This window comes from Nanorana parkeri, unplaced genomic scaffold (genome assembly GCF_000935625.1).
Source record: "Nanorana parkeri isolate BGI_ZX_2015 unplaced genomic scaffold, ASM93562v1 scaffold77, whole genome shotgun sequence".
NCBI lineage: Eukaryota > Metazoa > Chordata > Amphibia > Anura > Dicroglossidae > Nanorana > Nanorana parkeri.
Window position 1 is genome coordinate 482,758 of NW_017306345.1, and position 23,072 is coordinate 505,829.

General features: G+C 42.4%; 1 protein-coding gene across 1 annotated transcript in view; it reads right to left on the reverse strand.

Moving 5' to 3' along the window:
- Nucleotides 1-7,357: 7,357 nt before the first annotated feature.
- Nucleotides 7,358-23,072, reverse strand: part of CEPT1 (choline/ethanolamine phosphotransferase 1) — a 53,458-nt gene continuing 37,743 nt past the window's right edge. Inside the window, exons 5-9 of the mRNA XM_018576794.1 lie at nt 17,475-17,559; nt 14,236-14,367; nt 13,567-13,725; nt 11,315-11,440; nt 7,358-7,545 (exon numbers count right to left, since the gene is read on the reverse strand). Coding sequence (XP_018432296.1) covers nt 7,426-7,545; nt 11,315-11,440; nt 13,567-13,725; nt 14,236-14,367; nt 17,475-17,559 — 622 coding nt within the window. The 3' untranslated portion in view covers nt 7,358-7,425. The remainder of the gene's footprint in view (nt 7,546-11,314; nt 11,441-13,566; nt 13,726-14,235; nt 14,368-17,474; nt 17,560-23,072) is intronic.

Sequence of the window (23,072 nt, forward strand, 5' to 3'; positions counted from 1 at the left end):
ACCCATGTGACTTTCTGCGCACCCCTGGGACGCCACCCCCAGGGGGCACAACACCACGGGCTTCTGCCGCCCCCGAACCCTCTAGCCTCGATCAAGCTTCGCACCCATTCTCTCAGGAGGCATTAGCACCTTCAGAGCCTCCTGCCTACAACTGGGGACAAGCCCGGCATAACCGGACCAGGGAGAGACTGAACAGGGCTGCTTCAGTTTTGCCCGAACCTCTATTAAGAAAGGCTGTGATGCATTTTACTTCTGATGCTTTTTTTTCCACCTCACAGACCAACTTAGGGAGAGCTGGAGAGAGGGGGCAACATGCCCCCTATTTCTTCCCCTTGTGCCACATTTAGGGTTGCCACCTGTCCAGGATTCACCCGGACAGTCCGTGTTTTCAATGCTGTGTCCGGGTTTCATGTCAGCTGAAACCTGAACACATGGGGGTTGATTTACTAACCTTTTAAACACACCACGAACGTGTATACACCTCTGTAGTGTGTTCCCTCCCAGCATGATCTATGGGAGGAATCGAAACACCTTTGTAGTGTGTACACACCCAGCAGGTGTGTTGTGCAAAGCCCTGCAATGAATTGCAAGGTAATGTGGTGTAAATTAGCTCTATGTTATGTTGCTTGCGTTGATGAATCCAGGAATGTAAATGCATGAGCTAACCATTTTTGTCTAAACTGTGAAGCAGCATTATATATGCATCATGTGCATGATTTTTCCATATATGGCATTACTGGAAATATGCTTTTACAGACTTTTTGGTTGATAAATACGTTTTGCTGTGTGAAAATCACACACACCTGGTGTGTGTGTGTTTAGGTTAGTAAATCACCCCCATGATGTCAGACAGACAGGGGCAACCAAAATTAAGATAGGGGCTACTCCACTGTGATATTTGCATATAAATGGGTGATGCTATTTATATATGAATTAAGATATCTTCATTGACATAACAACATTCATCTGTGGATGGCCTGTTTTGGGCTGGTATCCCAGCTATCAGATATACAAAAGTTAATTTTAGTGGATAGAGTGACAGCTGTGTGGCAGAGTTTGGGCCAGGAAGTGAGTTTTTTCTGGTGGTCTTAATGTACATTCTGGAGTGATCTGGGTGATGCAATCTCCAAATTGTTATCATCTTAATACACGCCTGATGAACCGGTATCCTCCTAAAACGTGTTAAGATTACTCCATTCAGACTCGAGTTTTTGATTTTCTTTCCTCCATCCTAGATATAACACTGACACCGCATCTGAAGGTAGCTTTGCTTAACCTTCCCCCCAGGGACTCGCACATAAACAACTTGTCTCACCACTAAGGATAATAACAGAGGTTTGGATACACGTCTTCTGCAGAGGATGCGAAAGCCGCACTGCCGCGCCAAGGCACCTCTTATAGTGCGGTCCTAACTCTAAACTATGAGAGTCTACATCTTGGAGCACTATGGAATGAATAGGAAATGCAAGGACTCTAGCTCTATTTAATTCCTCATGTTTATTTACTCCTGTTATACTTAGTTTTTAAAATGGTTTAACAATCTTCAATAAAAAATTATTGAATTTAAAAAAAGATTACTCCATTCAGTAACAACCATGCGAAATTATAGAATGCAACAACATCACTACCTGGGTTACAGTATATGCCTTCTCTATAGCATTAACTGGATGTGTCTAGATGTTATAAAAAATGTATGATATCACTCAGGATCACCTCTTTTATATGCCGTGTACGTAAGATATTTTATATTTGTATTATTAAAAGTTTTGGGTTTATTTATAATGGCTTATATGTATTTAAAGCCTCCTTCCTTTCCACTTCCTACTGTAGTCATTTTACTTCCGATGTAAACACAGTGCAGCATTGTGTTGGTCCTAGGGAATACTCAGTAGCAGTAACCCAGGAGCCAATGGTTCAGCTCCTAGGCTTGGTACTGGACAGCCACCGCTAAAGCCCTCCAGAACCCCGGCCACTGTGCTCCAGACCTGATTAGCTAAGTGGTGGCAGGCTATTTGTTGGGCAGCAAGGCTATATATGATTGCATTTGTTTTTTACACAATTTAGTATAAAGGAAAAAGTGCTGCTGCAAAAAAAAAGCAAGTGTGAATTTAAGAAATGGGTATTTTTTTGCACATTGTTCATGGTTAGCATAACTGATGGGTGACTAAGGTGTGTCCTTTCACCACATTCTTTGTATACAAGGTGTTCCTCTTGATCTCACCATACACCTAACTATTGTTGTACAATCAATTTATGATTAAACAATGCTATCTAATATGAGGGCCTACCTTAACTATCTATGCCCTGCAGAGTTGTTGGTAGATCAAAAGAAGAGCAGCCAGCACTTAGTAATATTGTGAAGAGTGTGGTGAACTTAAAGAATAAGTGCACTTTTAGAGAACATGTCTTTTTGCCCCCCTCCCCTGATCTAACCAATCCCACTCTCCCTCTCGACAGATGCATTCTTACTGAAATCTGGCACTCAGGGTCTCCCGTGCTTGTTTACATCCTGTGCCAAAGTCCTCTCTCTGCTGACCATGGCTGCACAGTAGAGCCCCACAGACTCCTATAGAGTTGGTCTACCTCCATCTCCCAGCCAGAAGCAACAGTGGGCTGAAAGGAAGCAACCCAGGAGGACTCCAAAGAAAACCATATAAAAACCAGACTGGAATTTGCTAAAATGAATATTGACAAGGCACAATGCTTCTGGGAGAATGTCCTTCAGACACATAAGAAAAAACTGGAGCTTTTTGGCAAGTCATATCAGCTCCATGTTCGCAGATAATTAAAAAAAATTAAGCTTTCAAATAAAAGAACTCCATACCTACTATAAAATAAGGAGAATTGGTCATATGTTTTGGGGCTGCATCTGGCACAGGGAGCCTTTAATCTGTGCACAGCCCAATGAAATCTTCAGACTATCAAGGAATTCTGGTGCGAAACATACTGCTCTGTGACAGAAAGGTCTATATCAGTCGCAGGTCATGGGTCCTCTTAACAGCATAGGGACCCAAACACACAGTTAGAAGCAGCCAATAATGGCTAGGAACAAAATTGGACTCTTCTGAAATGGCCTAAGAGCCCTGATTTGGATCTTATCGAACATCTACGGGAAGAGCTGAAACATGCAGTTGGGAGAAGACCCCCTTTACAGCTGGAGCAGTTTGCTCAAGAAGAGTGGACCAAAATATAAGGTTAAGGGTCCATCATTTTTGTCTTATTGTTTAAAATATTCTATTAAATCAAAAACAAGGTATGATTTTTATTAATGATGCAATAAACAATGATGAATGCCAATTACTTTGCCAGTTTCAGTTTATTTAAAAGTGTGGTTTTGTCTTTTTTCATTAAAACATACCAATAAATTTGTCCATATCTGTATAGGTTTCAGCTGTGTATTTAGCCATGTGTGTGTGGTGTTCAGCTTTAACTTGCACTATGCTAACATTTGTTAATATTGAAAATGACCTGAAATAGACCTACTTGGGGAGGATTACAAAAGCTGACCACTGTCACTTTATTGTGCAGGCATGTCTTTTCCCACCTTGACGCAGCCACTCTCGTAAAAATTATTTGCATTTAGCTATGACCTATTAGAGTGGCCATTTATGATGTATGACAGAGCACAATGGCTTTACGTTATGAGGTTGTCAATGATGAATATTGGATAATTCTAAAGGCTAGGTTTAGACAAGGGAGTTGTCAGAAAATTACCATGTGCCTAGTTATAGTTTTAAAAAGTCCCAGCTTCTTGTGTTCAGGTTGAAACTGAAAACTTCATTCAAGGAAATGTAAGGAGTTACTCCAGCCAAACTTAATATGGTAGATCGCAATGAGTGAATTACCTACAAGATTATATGTCTGCATTTCACTTTCTTAAAAAAGTTTTACAAAATGGCTAAATACACAATTGAAGTACATATGTGCACACTATCCTTCTTGGCCAAGAAAAAAAATATCCGTTCATTGTTCTATTCCAGAATCATTGTCAGACATTATTGCCAGGGTACTGACCTTTTACTCCTCTTCAATGTAGTCAAAACAAACAGCTTGATGGAAAAAAAAAAAAAGTAATTGCATAGTGAAGGAAAATAAACTCACTGATTAAGTGACATTACTGGTCTCCCAATCAGAACCATTTGTTAGTTTTAGAAAACTGTGCAATAAAGCCTGATTGGTTGAAAGCACTGTTCTTTCCTTTCCCATTCTGAATGCTGATGTACAAGTGATTACAGGAGGCTAGTATAAAGACAATTAAATAGGTTTACTGAATACTGGATTAAGTGAGGGTCCTTTATATCTGCTTACAATTTCAGGTCTGGCCATCTCCTATATCTAAAAGTTTGGACTGGTCTTGCCCTTAAAGAAAATCTGTCCGGTTGTATTGGCTTGTATTTGAAAATGCAATTTCCAGAGCAGTCATCCTGATCCTTGTTTTACCACTTAGTGAATCAATTACTAAGGAACAGCATGTAGCTAGAGAAGTAGAAGGACATCATTGTTCAAGTCACTTTGGAACAAGTGTTAATGCAGCCTTGTCACTCATTACTGGAATGACATCCAATGGAAGCTTTCGTTCTGTAGTTGTGCTGAGTGAACCAAATTACACAAACCTTCCTTCTTTGCCTAAGAGGGCTGGAAGATTATAGAGACTAGAAGTTGGATAGCACCCAAAGACGTTTTTGTACACAAATCAAACAAGTTTTGCTCAGCAGGAAAATGCAAAAAGGAGTCTAATTTAATTTAGTTTTAATATTGCCTTTAGTTTCCTTTTCATTTGAAACCACTATGTAATGAATCCAAGTAATTAAACTTCAGTGGGTAAGCTGCTCTTAACCTACCATTACTCCCCCCCGACAGACAGCCACTGCAGCCTGATAGCCTCTGGGTATAAACTAACACATTATGCACCCCTCTGCCTTCCACAAGTCATTGCTCAAGCCTAAATGGCCCATTGCTAGACCAAAGTGCTGTCACAGGAGGCTAAGATGTCTGATCAGACTTCTGTATGTTGGAAATACAACAGCATACACCGATTTGTATTAGTGACATTCAGAGATGTAATATTGTCTTTTGAGCTATAGGTGGCTCTATGGTGCAGTGGTGGTCTCTATGCTTATGTATACAGGAAGTTGCATCTGTCTATATTTTTCCTTCTTCTATGCTCTATAATGCTGTATTCCTGTATACATACATGTAATGTCCTGCTAGGCAATCAAAACGGAATTCAGCATTCCTTAAGATCTCAGTGCTTCATCTAAAACACATAACCAACACTAACCATCAGCTTTCAGAAAGGTGTTAGTTGCAAATGGATTTCATGGCCTCCTACAGCAGGCTGAGCTGTGGCAAGGGGCCTAAAATAAGAGAAGGCACATTATGGTGCCTGCTTCCACACTGCAGCAGGGTTATTTTCTTACTCAGTACAGAATTGCTTTAAATGACAAGCGCATGTTGACTACTAAAAAAGGATATGCCATGGAAATGTCAAGAAAAATCTGCAATAAAGGCTGACCTTCTGCTCATAACAGCAAGCCTGCATGCTGCTTTACGTCTTGTACACCCAAGCCCTACTAATTTACACTTCTACATACACCTAATGCTGAACTCAAGGATTAAAAAATAAATAAATAAATAAACCCTTGCAGTGGGCCCCAACACTGCAAGAGTTAAATACTTGTTAAGTCTAGGGGTAGAGGAATAAGCTGTAATACAGATCTTATTTCTCACTTTGGCCTCCTCTCCACCCTCACGTGCTGGTCCTACATTGTACATGAAAATGTCAGAGCGTGACTGTCAGACGGAGCACTGAAGAGAAGCAAGGACTGATTGCACAGTTTGATGGAAGCCAGAGAGAGGAATAGTTAAAACATCGTATTCCTCTACCCCTAGACATTTAACCATTGCAGTGCATGGAGGCACAAACTGCAAGGGTACATTTTCTTTATGCCAGGGTGGGGCTTTTATAGTAGAACCAGGCAACACTTTGAGTTTTGGATTGCTTCAGGAAAGGTCAGATATTAATTACTGTGTTTCCTTTGAAAGCATTTACTTGTGTGTCACTATGCCCGGAAGTGGTAGAAAGTCTTTTCATCAGACACATAGACAGCTGCCAGAGGTGCCAATTCTCCCACAATCCAATACTACAAAAAAGGTTTTCACCAGGAGTTGTACATTCAAATTCTCGGAGAATAGGCATAGGCTGTTTTTACAGCAAGCCTGAGCTTGCCCCCAACAACAGGTTGACAAAAGAGACCACCCGATAGAAGCAATTTACACTTTATGTAACACATTGAAGGAAATGTCAAAAACGATATAAAATAGGTTTACCTTTAAAGTATACTGTATATGAAGCCATTACTTTTTTTTTTAGTTTTGGATATTGTGGGAGGGTTAAAACCCTTTCTAGGTTTTGCCATATGTAAACCCCCTAGAGATATGGTGACCATTGTTACCTGGACAGAAAGTAATGGGGAATCCTGGAACAAGAACAGAAGGGAAATCTTCCAATGGGGTCAATGAAACAAAAATAGATAGAGGCTTTTCAAGTGTGGACACCTGTTCTATTTTCCAGCTACTTTCTTTTGCGTCTCCAGACAGGAGGTGAAGGGAAATCTCTCCCATGAGCCTCAGTAAAAAAAAAAAAAAAAAAAACTTTTTTTAACTCCATCTTACACTAGCCAATATACTGTTTGTCTCCATTTAGGAGATTTCCCCTCACTTCCTTCCTGGAGATATAACGAAGTGGAAATCTCCCCAAAATTAGGGGAAACTACACCTTTGACAGCCGTCACCAGAACAGATGTCCGAATTGGAAGACTTCCTCTACTTTAGGTGAAAGTTGTAAAAGGTTTCGATTACCCCTCACTTTTGTTCCTGGTGATAATGGTCTCCTCAACAACTAGAGAGACTAGATCTCTCAAACATAGACAGCAAATAAAGCCTCACCATAACTTTAACCCTTTCCTACTTGTAAACAAGTTTTAGTTAAAGTGATGTTTAAGAAAGTGTTCGCAGATGCAAACTCTTCAGTAAAATGGCAGCTCCCAAGACTTTATTAAAGTATTAGAAAATTGCAGTTATATGCAGAGGTCAAGCTACACTAAGTGAACATATAAGGAGCATTAATATGTGTTCACATTAGTTATCTTTTAAGATCTCGTTGTGTCCTTTAAAATACAGCATATTTAAAAGGCTTCAGGGTTTTTCAAAAACCAAAATCAACTTATTTTCTTTTCATGCCCGACTCCTTTCAGAACTGTAATGATGTGCCGCCGTAAAACCAAAACATTATGCCATTTACATAGAAAACTAGGGCTTAAAGAATTAGAACAAAACATTTTCATTGACACTGAAATATTTGTTTTGGATTTTGCCATGTCTTCTCTTATGAATCATGCATTTCTCCTCCTTGGTTTAGGTCACTTAATGGTGGTTAGAATGTGAGCCAGTTGTTTTTATCCTAAAAACTTCAATGTGAAGATGAGAAGCTATTTGATTGCAGACGCTCACACTGTATCGGATCAAATCGATGAGTGAAAGTACCTGTAAAAAAGTATTGAAAAAGTAATTGCAACTAGTATTTCTTTAAATAATATGTACCATATTCTAAATACCAGAAATAATACCAAGGTTGGTAAGTGGCCAGAGGCTTAAAAATAATTAGAAAAAAAAAGTATGAGTTACCAAAATGTTAAAATAATGTATATTTTAATGTTATGCAAAAAGGACATTCAGGGAAAACATAATGGGTTAGCAACTAACAGCCTTTCTGCAGCAATGGAATATGTAGCCTTGATCATAGATGCATTCCTACATGCTTCCCAATTTTTCTTTTATGATAACTTACAAACTTTGTCTGTATAAAAGCAGTGTTGGGCTCAACTCTTACTACACTCTGAAGCATTATATCGGCAATATTGCAAAGCAGGAAGCAGTTTAATGTCATAATAGTGATAAAAAGGCAATTTACAAAAAGTCAGACAGATAGGCCTTTAAAGAAACTGCAAAGAGTCAAGGTGGCACGGAGTACCATTTTCTACACATTTAAAAGGGCACTTAGAAACTGGAGGAAACTCTGACAAAAACTGATGCAAAGCCACAACATAAGAAGACCAGAGAAGATGTCAAGCTAAAGATTGGACAGGTTGAGTGGCAGTAAGAAAAATTATGAACTCTGGTTCATCATGCATGGTTTTTGTACACCAGGGAGAAAGCAAGGAGAATGGTGTGTGAAAACCACAAGACTCGCACCAAGGACTTCCAGGTGCTATAGTAGATAATCCGGGAAGTGGATTTACAAGCTCTCAACATTGTAGGAATAACCGCCTGAGAAAGACTCCTCCCCTTCAACACCTGGCTTCCAACAGCTATGCCTATAAAGCCAACAATGGTAAAGCAGGATGCAGGATCGAACCCTGCAACAGCAGAGCTGGGTGAAGGGGAAGGCATCAGGGAGCGTCTGCAACCAGACAAATGATGTCCGCGTATCAGGCCTATGTCTGGGATGTGAACAGCAGAAAGAGCTGAAACATGAAATTCCGCCCCTGGCAGCCCTGGTATGGGCTACCAGGGGCAGCGTGCGGTCCATCCAACCTCCACTTGTCCGATGCTCCCTGGCCACAAAAATGCACGTGTGAGCTGAGAAAGAGGGTCCGGACTTCTGCCGAGTCTCCCTCGCCTTCTTAAACTGTGGAAGAAAAGTACTCTTACCATCTGTGAGATTCTTAATGATCTCGTCCAATGGGGTGCAATACAAATGGTCTCCCACAAAGGGCATTTTAGTCAAAGCCTTCTTAAAAGTCTGATCCACTGACCAACATTTAAGCTATAAGAGACATCCAAAAAGGACTACCGCGAAGGCAGTCAGGGAAACTAGATGACCCAAATCAAAAGCCATGTTACAAACAAAATGTACATGAAGCCCCAAACAAATTGATCTGCCAACTACACATATGCAGGGGAAACCTGCTCCACTGCCAGGCCTTGATGCAAAAGCTTAGCCCACACTGTCAGTGTCTACGAGAGCAGGGCAAACGCCAAGACGGGTTGAATCAGAGCACCAGCTACCGTATGCATCGAACGCGTTATACTCTCGGCCTGCCTCAGAGGCTGAGACTCCTCAACTGGAATTACCGTTGCCTTATTAATCTTGAAAATTGGAGGATCCATCGGCAGAGTCGCCCACTTTTTAACATATGATTCCTCAAAAAGGATACCGGACAGAAAACCCCCTCGGCAGGGTAAAAGGACGAACCAGACAAGCCCAGTCTTTATAGATAAAATCATCAAAAAAGGAATCAAAAGGAAAAACTAGGCTTTTTTATGTTTGTGAGTACCAAACGGAACAGCTGAATACTTAGAAGATGTAGGTGTCTCCTCGATTTTAAGAGTCTCCCTGACCGCTGTGATCAGGGACCAACTCCTTTCTCTTGAGCGAATTTCATCTTCACTATCAAAAAATTACAGGTCCAGATCCACCGTCACCACAGGCTCTGGATCAGCAATGGTCAAACACCTCCGAGGAGAAAAGAGAAGGAGGCTGGCTAGCAGATGGAGAACAGACCAATAGAGACTCACTGCCCCCAGACTGCTTCTTGTCCCCTAGCAGGCGCATGCAAAAAATCTGCAGATGCCACATGGGGGAAAACCAAGTCACTGTCCTAGGCTGTTGTATAGCACGCGCAAATCGGAAAACGCCCCCCCCCCCCTTTCCGGCTCCCAAGCATACTTGCGTACTGAGGCAACAGAAGGGCAGAAGCCCTCAGCAGAGATGGCGGCCGGGGCTTCATCCTCAAGCCGCGCTAATTACATATGGAAAAATACCCCGGAGTCAGGGTGACAGGTCAACAGAGCCCTGGGGAGCCCACCTCTGCTGGCTCCAAAGCTTTCCCAGTGCTCTGAGAAGGGGAGAGAGCCGAACTCCTCCGCAAGCCACATCAATCAGGATGCAGAAAAAAATGGCAGCTGCAACCCTGCCGCTGAGGCCACCACACCATGAGTGGGGCTGGTAATAAAGGAATCCTGGTCTCCAGGGTGCAAAGGCAGTGGATCAGAGAAGGGGAGGAACCAAAGCTCCGCAGCGCTGAGGAGTCCTGGGACTAGGGCTTGGGCACTTGTAGTCCCACTGGCAAGGGAAGACCAGCACAACCGGTCCCTCAGCAGGAAAACAAACTTACCTGGACAAGGCAGGGCATCCCCGTTAGCAGAACGCCTCCGACTGCAGTCTGGGCACCGCAGGCCAGAGGTGGTACTGTGACGGACCCAACTGGTCTATTCCGCCATATGCACTGCCAGTGGTGGAGAAGGAATTGCAATAGGCCGCCCTGCAGGCACAGAGCAATCGCAGCCAGTCCCATCTAGAAAGGCAACTGCATGCGCTCGCAGGTCGCGCTGGGGAGACAACCAGGATCTATGTATCTGAGCTATCACCCAGTCAGCTCCCGAGAATTGTAGGGCTGAGTTCACCACTGATAGTAGCCCAACTATACCTTTTACACTTCTGGCACAAGATTGATTTTATGGCATCATAAAACCTGGAACAAGCAGTATGGAAGCCACTGGATCAGCTTGAAAGCCAGATAACTAGCATTTCAGAAGGAGAGGTCCACAACAGCAACTTCCATAGAATAGTTTTCTTCTAACAGCCCAGCGATTTAAATATACCCATGTGTGTATTTATGAGTGCATGCTGATTTGCATTCAGATGTTCATGTTTACATTTCCAGCTGCATAATCAAATCTGCCTCGCTAACATAGCATACCAGCCTACTGACTTCACCTTGACAATTCCTTTATCCCTACCCTTTTAGCCATTTCCTATAAAATAATGTAATCTTACTTAAGGGAGGTGGGATCTGTGAGCTATAAAATGTGTGCTGTTGCTCAATAAAGGTTTACACGTTTGTTCCCCTACACTGTGTCCCGGCCAGTGACTGGGTGAATGTATGCGGCTGAGAGTGTGTGGTGTGCGGGCAGAGATGCTCTTAGTCACGGAGGTACCTCTGACTCTGGGTATCTGTTAGCGTAGCAAAGGGGTTTTCTCCTTTGTGCATATTACTTTTGACATGTGTCCAGAGAACATCTTAAAAATAAAAGGCATGCCATATGATTTGACCTAATCTTTGTTACCAAAAGAATAGACAACACCATGTTTGCATTCCACTATACTTGAAAACTACATTGCTGGCCACATAAATGAGAATGGATTGTACAGTTGGTTTGCTGCCACAAAAATGGGTACAAAACCTGAAAAAAATGGCACAAACAATAGGAATAAATAGATAACATAAAAACAAAAAAAAAAAAAACTTACCAAAGCAATCCACAGTACAATGTATTCATCTATGAAGCTGTTAAAATACTGATCTAGAAACAACAAGGCGGGTCCGATGAAAGCAGTATCATGCAAATGCATTTCACTTTTTGTCATGTGTGCAACCTGTATCCAAAAGGGAAATATGAAAATTAGAAGGAAATGCATTCTTCCATTGGAGACTTTAAATCTGACAAGAGAAGTGGCCACAAAAAAAATGCACTAGAAGAACGAAACCTTTTCAAAAACATTTATATAGATTATATACATGAAAAGAATCAGACAGGATTAAAAAAAAAAAAAAAAGATTTTAATGCTTCTGCTAGAATACTTTGTGAAGTCTGCTCTTAAAAATTAGGCTGTTAGAACGCCCCTTGACAAAAGTAGAAAAATGCAGGCAAATAGCTTTAAATTGAATGTATTCAGGCAGTCACATGACCATGGGGCTCATTTCTGATGTCAGTTCTTTACTGAGCTTGATGCTACTGGGGGCCATGAAGCTGAAAAGAGCTGGGTGGGAGGCTACAGGCCGACTACTAGACTACCGGCACGCCATGTATCAGCATGGCTTCCTGTAAGTTCAATTAGCAGATAAAAGGTAGCAAACGAACTACGCTAGCATGAATCTGCTTCTGTTCTTAGCATGGTCAGGAAACTAAAGAAAAGTAAGGGGACTGGATCGCCAGATATCTATTGTGCCTTAAACAGACTATATAAATAAAAGCAAGCAAAATGTATATTATGAGGGACAGAGGATCATAGTACAAAAGTAACAATATTAGGAATTAAGATTTACATATAATGTAATATTTTCACTATGACACTTATCACACAACATACTACTATATATTAACTGTAAGTTGACTGTGAGGTATATAGTATTTACAGGTGAAACTCGAATAATTAGAATATCGTGCAAAAGTAATTGCAGTAAGTGCTGCAGAAGGGGCCCAAACCAAGTACTGAAACAGATCTACTAGTTGAGGCTAGCAATAACTAGGAGTGTCAATGAGTTGCTACCGATAGGAGCAGGAAAATGTTATTTGTGGTAGTGATAAAATAAAACTTGCTAAGATTAAATAAAACAGATATTCAGAAATCAAGCTTTTAAAATTGACATGCCTATTTCATGCAAAAAATAACGGGGGGAATTCATAAAGATTGTCTCTGGCACTCTTTAGAATTCCATTGTGGAACCGCATGACAAATGTCTGCGTTTGCCCAAGATGTTGGAAACAGGTACATGATTTTGGTACAAGTGCCGCCATTTGTGGTGCGGAGGCACACTGAAGCCAGAGTATGGACACTTAGTCCTCACTGTCTCTCAGTAACAGTGATAGGGATGTTGAGGGAATAGTTCCCATCATTTCCACTCTGCTGCTGATTGACAGCAGGCAGTGGGCAGATTCCATAGGCTGGCTATTGGCTACGAAATCCACTCACTGCCTGTCAGTTACAAGGGAGTCAGACCTGATATGGAACTAGCCCTTCAGCTTCCCCATCAAGGTAAGCCCACTCAGCCAAGTCATTGGTTGCTGTGTAGCTGACAGCATCTTAGCAACCAAAGACTCATCCCTGGCCCTATCCAGCTGCCAGATAGAAGACTCCCTGGCCCATAGCTAAATGTAAACAAAGGGGTGGGGATGCTGGGTGACATGATGTCAGCCATAATCCCCTGCCCGTTTCTTTACATTCAGGTGCTGGCTGGGGAATCTCCTGTCCAGCATCCAAATGGGTTAAAGGATGTATAATTGGTTGCTACGACACCGGTGGCCTAGTGTCTTAGCAACCAATTTATAGGACTTATGGCAGCTTTTTAGTACATACATGTCTCACTCTAAGCAATGGGGTCTCTCTGAACACAAGATCAGAGTTGGTCCGAGTTAATCCAGTTTTCCAATCTATAAACTGGTTGGTGATTCTTTTTGAATCTGTCATAGCCATAGCGACAGATTCTTAAAGTGGTGGTATTAAGAACTGCCTGAATAGGGTAAAGCTATCGAATCTGGCAATAGGGCTTTTCTTAATTTGAGCAGGACCACCAGAAAAGTGACACTAAGCCTTTATTGAATTGCCCCAATGACTCTATAATAAATATTTTTAAATTCTGAAAGGAGAGAATTTAAGTGAGAAAAAAATGTCAAACATCAAACTCAATTGATCTTAGTAACATACACAGATCCTATTATATGGCCAGTGTAACAAGTTTGTATAACAAGATTTTATTTAAGCAAGTGAAATAGACTGCTTACCACTAGCTTATTTGTCACTTTTGCAGAAACAAATCCAAACGCAAGAATGTAAAGGCACGGATGCTTCTCAAAAAGCTGTACAGCTGATTTCTTGTAAATCATTGTCGCTAAAATAATGACGGCGCCAATGTGTAGCATTGGAGACAAAACACTGGTCCCCTAGAACAAAAGTAGAATCACGAAAGAAAAAAAAAATAACAGTAATAGTATACGTAAGAAGCAAAATGAAAATATCATTGCTCATGTTTATAAGATACACAAATGGTGGATAAAAATCATAATATTGTGGCAGAATATACTACAACCCCCAATTCCAAAATCTACATCTAAAAACAGATTGCAGAGATTTGCAAATCTTATAAACCCATATTATTTTTAGTTAGTTTTAGATTGAATGGGGAAGGTTTAAAACTTTTGGTGGGTTTTTACTGTTATCTGGGCTTCAATGGAGAAATGTAACCTTGTTTGACAATAGAGGTGAAGATCGAGATCATCATTTTACAGGAATGATGTCACCACTGTCCGGGTAGGTGCAGGTCACTTTACAAGAGGGACATCACCCTTTTACACTTGCAAGTTATACGTTACAGGAGTGACATCACAGCTCTAAAGATATAGTTTATATTTTACAGGGGTAACATCACAGCTCTCCAGATATTAAATTCTTACTGCAATTGTTGATCCATTCTTCCCAACACCACCGGTAAAGATAACTCGGAAATAATTGATAGAAGAAAATATGGTGCCAGCAACAGTACAGAAGGCTGGAACAAGTTTTACTTGGATGTTCAGCACTGAAATCTTTAACAGGAGAAATACAGAGAAAAGGTGGAATGAATAGCACTGCATCTAACATAGTAACCATATGATAATCTGACTACTTTGAATATTAAGAGCCTAAAATCAACGGGCAACTTTATGATAATGTGTTTTCTATAAAAAAAAAAAAAAACCAACAGCCATAATAAAGCACTCAATATCTTAATTACTAAAATACCTACTAGGGATGCACCAATACCGATACTAGTATCGGTATCGGTGCCGGTAGCGAGTATTGGGGCGAGAATTCGTACTCGCACAAATGCTCTGATGCCTAGCCCGATACTTGCTGTATCAGGAAGCCGGCTCCATGCTCCCTCGTGTAATGACGCAACGCCCGGCTTTCTGATTGGCCGGGAAGCCGGCTCCATGCTCCCTCGTGTAATGACGCAACGCCCGGCTTTCTGATTGGCCGGAAAGCCGGCTTCATGCTCCCTCGTCACCTCACGTCATTACACGCTGCCCAGCAAGCCGGCTCCATGCTTTCTCATCACATAGTGATGAGATGCATGGGGATGGCTTCCTTGCTAATCGGGAAGCCGGATGGCAGGTCTTTAAACACTGCCTGGCTTCCCGGCTAATCACGAAGCCAGGTGGCGAGTCACTACACGCCGCCTGGCTTCCTGAATGGGACTTCCGGTACTCTGTATTCGGTATCGGCGAGTATCGGAAAAAAACCACAGTGAAATCCTTTTCTCTGTATTCATTGAAGGACACAGATCACAGGGAAGAAACGCTATAGAAAAAAAATGTACCCGCAAACAAACTAAACAGCCAACTGCAAAACTTTGCAGCCAAAAGAAGAAATCAGCAGATGCAATAACATCAACTTTGTAGAAAGGAGTACTAACCGCTCTAGTGGAAAGAGCTGTAACCAGAAGGGGAGGGGGTTTGACCTTTAAGGGTATAAGCCTGAACGATATCCTGCCTAATCCAACGAGAAATGGTAGCGGAGGAAGCACCTTCACCCCTACGTGAACCTTTGGAAGCACAAAAAAGGAATCTGACTTACGAAAACAGCCAGTAGCAGCCAAATAAACGTGAGCTGCTCTGACTACATTCAAACAATGAAGGGCTATCTCTTAAAGGAGAACTATGAGGTGAGTGCTTTTCACTCATCCTCATAGTTCTAGCCGACCTGTGACAATGAAACTGTCACATGTCGGCTCAGTAGATCGGGAAGTGAGCGAACACATAGCGGCGTTAGCTCACTTCTCGATCCCGTCACGGCTCTCTGCTGTGACAGGGGAGGGACTGGATTCCCCCCTCCGATCCTCCACCGCTGACTGGCGGAACGGACGGGGGAGGGGGCGGGTACAGCTGGCTCTGACTCTAGATAGGCAGAGCCAGCTGTCACTCACGCAGCTGGGCGGATCTAGACATAATGGTCAGGATCCGCTTTAGCTGCGGCACCTCAGTATACCGCGAACTGTAGCTCGCAGTATACTGAGCGTAGGGTGACGGGAGGATGCTAGTTTGTGTCCTCCCGTTACCCTGAGAACTATGGGGAAAAGCCCGAACCCCATAGTTCTCCTTTAAGGATGCTTAGGACAAAAGAGGGAAGTTAAATATCTTCATTGAGATGAAAATCAGAAACCACCTTCAAAAGAAACTAAGAGCGTGGACCAAAAACCACCTGGTCTTTATGTACAGCTAGAAAAGGAGGTTTGCAAGACAGACAATGCTGCCAGTTCAGAAACCCTCCAAGCAGAAGGTAAGGCCATCAAAAAGGCTACTTTCTGTGACAAAATTAGCAGAGGAATATCTTGAAGGGAGGCTGTTGTAAAACTGAAAAAGCACAAGATTCCAATCCCAAAAGAAGTAAAGGCAATTTCACAGGAGGGGTAATATGTGAAACCCCTTGAATAAAAGTATGGATCAAGGAAAAAGATGCCAACGGACGAAGATTGCCAAGCCGGAAACCTAACCTATGATAGTACTCAAGGAAAGTTTTTGGTCAACACCTGTTTGAAGAAAAAATAAAATGCTAGCCACAGAAAAGGCACACGGAGAAACATTCAGATCAAGCGTTAAAACTCGTCTCAGCGCTAGACGGTAGCCTCAGACGATCCTCCAGCAGTAATCCAATCGTCAAACACTCAGGGGCTGCTCATCAAAAGGGATCAGAGATTCCCACAGCACAAGTAAATAGAACACAAAGAGCAGATCGCCGCCTCCATGTGTAAAACTATTTTATTAAATTAATAAAAACAGGTATATATACACACACAACGGTAGATATTTGAACGCCATATAGCCACATTGTTGGTCAACAGGAGAAATCCACCTGACACGATAAAACAGCAGCCTACAGTCACATCAGACACACCGCTGGCTGCTGTAAGCCAGGCTAATGCGCCCCCTTTCCTCTGAACCATAGCTGGCCTCACAAGTGAGCAGAGCTTAGGATTGAGAGTTAGCCAGAGAGTTAGCCAATCAGAGGACACTTCCTCAAAGACTTGTCATGCATTGATTGGTTAGACGTCCAAGCTTATCAGAGTAAGCTGAAAAGCTGTCCTTTAATGAACGGAAGAGGAAAAGGAAATAACACAAGGGAATTCACTTAAAGGAAAATATGGAGGAAACAATTCAGAGATTTAAATCAAAGATGCAAAACAAGAAGTGAGGAGATATCTGCCCACTGGGGACACATACATCAATATAAAGTGACATGGGATGTTCATTATACCTCATCTCCAAACCTATATACCAGGTTAAAAATAAAAAATGAGATGTGATGGAATTCAACTAGGAGCATATTGTCTCATAAGGCTGCCTTACTTAAAACTTTTGAGCTCACCAGTGTACCAAAGATGTACAACTAGTGTGAATATTTCAGACTTTGGTAAATACAGGTATAACATAAAAAAGCAGCATACAAGAGTCCCCTAGTGATTAGTGTGGGAGATGGCGACATGGGAACATAGTGAGACATACCTATGTTTACATACAGAACATAAAACTAAGGAGATCAATAACATTGGTTCCACAATTAGCAAATGTGAATTGAGTATTAGACATTTTTAATTTTAATTATTTTAAAAATTAAAACAAAGATAATTTGCAAACAATTACATCATTCAGATTACCATTGATTCCCACAAATCTGGTCCACCGATCACAGCCAATAAATGCATGATTATTATGAAGATCTGAACTTCAGTCACATCAATTCTGATTTTATGCAAGGAGGCAGAAAAGACAAAAAGAAAAACAAAACCACTTTTAAATAGTTATTTGCAAATACTGATTTTATGCTGTAAAGATAACTTGGTGAAAAATATATACACATACATTAATTTTTACTGTTGACTTTAGGCCCACTTCCCCCTTCATTCTGTAGGCCCACTTCCCCCTTCATTCTGTCTACTATCTAACAAAGGATAGATGAGCAACCAGATAATAACCCATCACCCCACAGCAACTCTCTCCATGTCTGATCAGCCTGCTGATCTGCTTTTCATTGTGGCCCAGGGTAGGTTCTGTGGGAAGAGACACTAATTGGCTGCTCAGACTAATAGGCGACATCGGGGACAAATTAGGGATGTCCCGATACCGGTACTAGCATCGGTATTGGGACCGATACAGGGCATTTTGACAAGTACTTGTCAAAATGCCCCGATCCATAGCGCCGAAGCTTGCGCTATATTTTTTTTTTCTCACCTTTCGGCTGCTGTTCGAGATAGGTGCTGTGGTGAGTCAGTGCTGGTCCTGTGGGTGGAGCTCCAAGTGGGGTCCTAATTTAGCTGGCAGGCGATCCGGCAGTCGCCGGACAGCTAAATTAGGACCCCACCTGGAGCTCCTCCCACCGGACCAGCGCTGACTCGCCGCTGCTCTCCTGCACAGCGCCGAAGACGACCTCACCAGGGAGGCACCGGCCATCATCAGAACAGTGAGTGAGGGCGAGGGCAAGGGGGGCAAGGGAGCGCCGTCCCTATTAAGAACATTTTAGTATTAGCAGAGAATAATTGTAAAACTTTTGTCTGCAGTGTATGCTCCATATAGAGTACACACTGCAGACAATAGAGTTACAATTCTCCCCAGCTAATATGAATGGGTTAAATGATCCATAGTACATAACATGTAGTTGTATTATGGATCATTTAACCCATTCATGTTAGCAGGGGAGAATTGTAACTCTAGTGTCTGCAGTGTGTACTCTATATGTAGTACATATAGAGCATACACTGCAGACAAAAGATTTACAATTATTCTCTGCTAATATTAATAGGTTAAATGATCCGTGGTACAACTACATGTTATGTACTATCAATCATTTAACCCATTCATGTTAGCCGAGGATAATTGTGAATCTATTGCTGCAGTGTGTACTCTATATGTAGCACGTAATACATGTATGTTACACATGTCCAGTCCACTGCACAATCACAATTATCCCCTGCTAATATGAATGGATTAAATGATCCGTAGTACATAATAGTACAATATGTAGTTGTACTATGGATCATTTAACTTATTCATGTTAGCAGGGGATAATTGTAACTCTATTACTGCAGTGTACTGGACGTATGTGCTTTATATGTACTATGGACCATGATTTAACCTATTAGTTTTAGCAGGGCAGAATTGTGAGTGCCTCCCATAAGCTGAGCACCGAGATACGATGCAGCAATCCTGCCCTGCACCGCGTGAGGCAACATGGATCGCAGTGAAGCTGTGAGTGAGGGAAGCTGGGACGGGGCTGGCTGTAAATCTATTGTTATAGTGTACTGGACGTGTGTAATGTACATGTAGTACATATATACAGCACACACCTCCACTACACTCCAGCAATAGATTTACAATTCTCCCCTGCTAACATGAATAGGTTAAATCATGATCCATAGTATATAACATGTAGTTGTACTATGGATCATTTAAAGTCACCTGTCCCTTTATTAAAAAGTATCGGTAATTGGTATCGGCAAGTACATGCTGGGAAGTACTTGTACTTGGTCCTGAAAAAGTGGTATCGGGACATCCCTAGGACAAATAGACCTAAGGTTAAGAACCTTTCTGTGCCTTTCTGCATTTTAAGTTCTGAAACAAAACTTTTCAATAATTCCTGGTTATCACCAAAAGCTTTCTTCTACAACATTATGATAGAAACTCAGTTTTGCCGAGAGACTTAAAGTGTGTCTGTTTTTCAGTATGATTGGCTTAATTTCTCAATTTGTTGCAAAGTTCCTTACCTGGAGATCCTGCCAGTAACAGCAGTCCATGATGCAAGTTCTCAACAATAAACTACTGCTTTCTAATTAGCTACCATGTGCAAGCCCCTTCAGCTGGCCTTTGGGCTGCTTATGTGATAGACCCAACCAAAGGAGCTCACAAAAAGGGCAGACGGACACATGCTGCTGCTAATTGCAAGGCAGTGGTTTAGTCTTGTCAGCCTGCAACAGGAAGTGCTGTTACTGACAAAATCAAAATAGTCAAGGTAAGGAACTTTGCAATAGATTCCCAAAAACAATTTGCTTAAAAGGAGAACTATGAGATTAGTGATTTCCACTCACCTCATAGTTCTAGCCGACCTGTGACAATGAGACTGGTCACAGGTCGGCTGAGTAGATCGGGAGGTGAGCGAACACCTACCAGGTTCGCTCACCTCTCGATCCTGTCACGGCTCTCTGCCATGACAGGGGGAGGGGCTGGATTCCCCTCTCCCCGCTCCGATCTGCCAGCGCTGACTGGCGGAACGGACGGGGGAGGGGGCGGGTACAGCTGGCTCTGCCTCTAGATATGCAGAGCCAGCTGTCACTCACGCAGCTGGCCGGATCCCGTCATCTACGTCGGGATCCGCTCCGGCTGCGGCGTCTCAGTATACCGCGAGCTGTAGCTCGCGGTATACTGAGTTTAGGGTAACGGGAGTTTAGGGTAACGCTAGTTTGTGTCCTCCCGTTACCCTAAGGAGAACTATGGGGAAAAACACTGACCCCATAGTTCTCCTTTAAGAAAACTGTACAACAAGGCATGATGCCAGACATACTGATAAATAGATTACAGCTTACATACACTTTAAGAGCCAGGGAAAATTGATCTTGTGTAAAATACCTTATGCTAAACACAGAAAAATTTACGTAAGGGCTGCAAACTGTGTCTGCAAGAATTCAAATGATCCCGTATTTCTTGAACAGCTACTGATACAATATGATTATTTGGCATAAACAGGGAGGAAGGAAATGATGCTCAATGTGGTGAGCTAAGATACACAGTACATGCATTTCACGCAACATTTAGCATTTGTGGAATTAGGTTATGTTTACAGAGCTAACTCAGTGGTATATTCTATGCCTAGGGCATATGAGACTATTGCTTGTTTTCAGCATCCATTGACTCCCATTCCTTGGCTCATACTTTATAGAGGGTAAATAAACCCATAATTTGGTGTAGGGTGTCACAAAAAATATGCAGTTCTGATCAATGTGATTTTAGAGAGCTTTGTTGTGCTACAAAGTCTATGTAGAGGCAAAGGTTTTTTTAAAGTTTTGGTAGAGGGGGGGAAGAGTAATAACCTCTGCAAAAGTTCTTACTGTTATTGGTGTCCCCGTTAGGGACATCCTACCCCTAAGGCTGGGTTCACACCTGAGCGTTTTTTTAATGTTAGTTTTTGAGCTTGTTTTTTTCGTTCAGTGAAACACGTGTTTCACTGGCGGTATGATTTTTTTTTCCCCTTTAATTTCTCTATTTTAAAAAAATAGTTTCACTTTTAAACTTCCCGCCGGCTCCGCCCCCTGCGATGCAGCTGCTCGCAAGGAACGGAACCCGGAAGTCGGCAGCCGCCGAAGACACATCGGGGATCGCGTACAAGGTAAGACCTGTAGGCTGTATTCCCGAGTGTGGCTCGGGGTTACCGCTTTGTTAACCCCGATCCACACTCGGGAATACCAATGGCAACGCGCGGCTAAACGCCACAAAGAAGCTCCTGTACTTCTTTGGGCGTAGGGTGTTTTGCAGTGCGTTCCTAGGCGCTGTAAAACGCTCAGGTGGGAACCATGCCCATAGGCAATCATTGGTTTTCACATGTTGAGCGTTTTACAGCGTGTAGGAACGCGCTGTAAAACGCCCAGGTGTGAACCAGGCCTTACGATTTGTGCTTATAACCATTGTCCCTGAGAAGTGTAGGGAAATCCAAAATTTCACAGCTGTCACTATAACACAGGAAGCTAACTCTTCCAATTGGAACACTGTTCTGGTGTCAACTGTCGAAGGGGATCCCTCTTTGCTTTGGGGGATTTAGCCTAACTTCATGTTGTGGCTTCAGGACAGAGAGTAAGTGGAAATCTCCCCAAGAATATAAAGACAGCAAATTACCTAAAATATATATGTTTTAAATCTCCCCTACTCCATCCAAAACCAATATAGAAAAAAAAAGTAAATGACTCAAGGCTGGATGAAAAGGAATTACCATGAAAAAATAGGATTTTTTAACTCACTGTAAAATCCATATCTCTGAGTTCATTGAAGGACACAGCCGAATCTTCATTTTACGGAAGGGTTATATGTCACTTGCAGGATTAGGACGCTTGGCAGAAAAAACAACAAAGGCACAGTCCTGGGGACGGCCCTGCTGGTGGCTCAACCCCCCACTTGTTAGAGGTATCTCAGTTATTAACAAAGCAGTAGAGAAGCAACAAAAAGGCACAGACAACTCCAGAGGGGAGGGAGCCATGTCCTTCAATGAATTCAGAGAACAGGATTTCACGGCGAGTTAAACAAATCCTATTTTCTCTTACATTCATTGAAGGACACAGACGAATCTTCATTTTACGGAAGGGACGTCCCAAAGCAGTGAGAAATGAGGGGTGGGAAACCAAACAGAAGAAAAAGGAGGCACCCTCACAACTTAACGGCCGCCAGCAAAAACCTTGCGGCCAAAACAGTCATCTACAGAAGCAACAACATCCTGTATAAAAAGAAGAAAGGCATGCACCATTGACCAGGTGGCTACCTAACAAATCTGCAAAACAGAGCCCAAAAATGTGAAACTCCCATGACTAACCACATCAAGGCAAGGAGGGCCAACATACGAGATTTGCCCGAGGAAGACAAAGGAAGGAGGACAATACCCCCCGAGAGGTGAAAAAAGACATCACCTAGGCAGAAAAACCGTCCGAGAACTACCTTGCCCTTAAGCAAGCCAAAGCAGAGGCAGGCAAAACAAGCCATGCACTAGCGAACCCTGCCGGACCAAGGAGATGGCCATCCAAAGGCCAACTCCGGCGAGAAGATCAAAAAGGATAACTCATGCTCAAAGGAGGACTGCTGCAAAATGGTATGAGCCAAGGAATGGGAGTCAATGGATGCTGAAAACAAGCAATAGTCTCATATGCCCTAGGCATAGAATATACCACTGAGTCAGACAGCCCCCTATCCTGGGCCACCTGACTAGCAATAGCCACACTGTAAAGGCAAGCGACAGCAAGAAGGATTACAATTCTGCCTTGTGACAGAAGATCTGGTCGTAGGGGGAGCTGCCAAGGAATATCTGCGACCAGGTGCATCAGGTCCGCATACAGGAGGATGACGAGATTATTCAGCGTCACCAGAAAAAATGAAATCCCTTCAACCTCCACTTGCCGCACTAGCCACAAATAAGCTTTAGGTTAGGAAACACATAAATGAGCCCATACACAACCACTCGCCACCAAGCATCCACCAAGGGAACCAGAGCCCTGGACACAAACCAC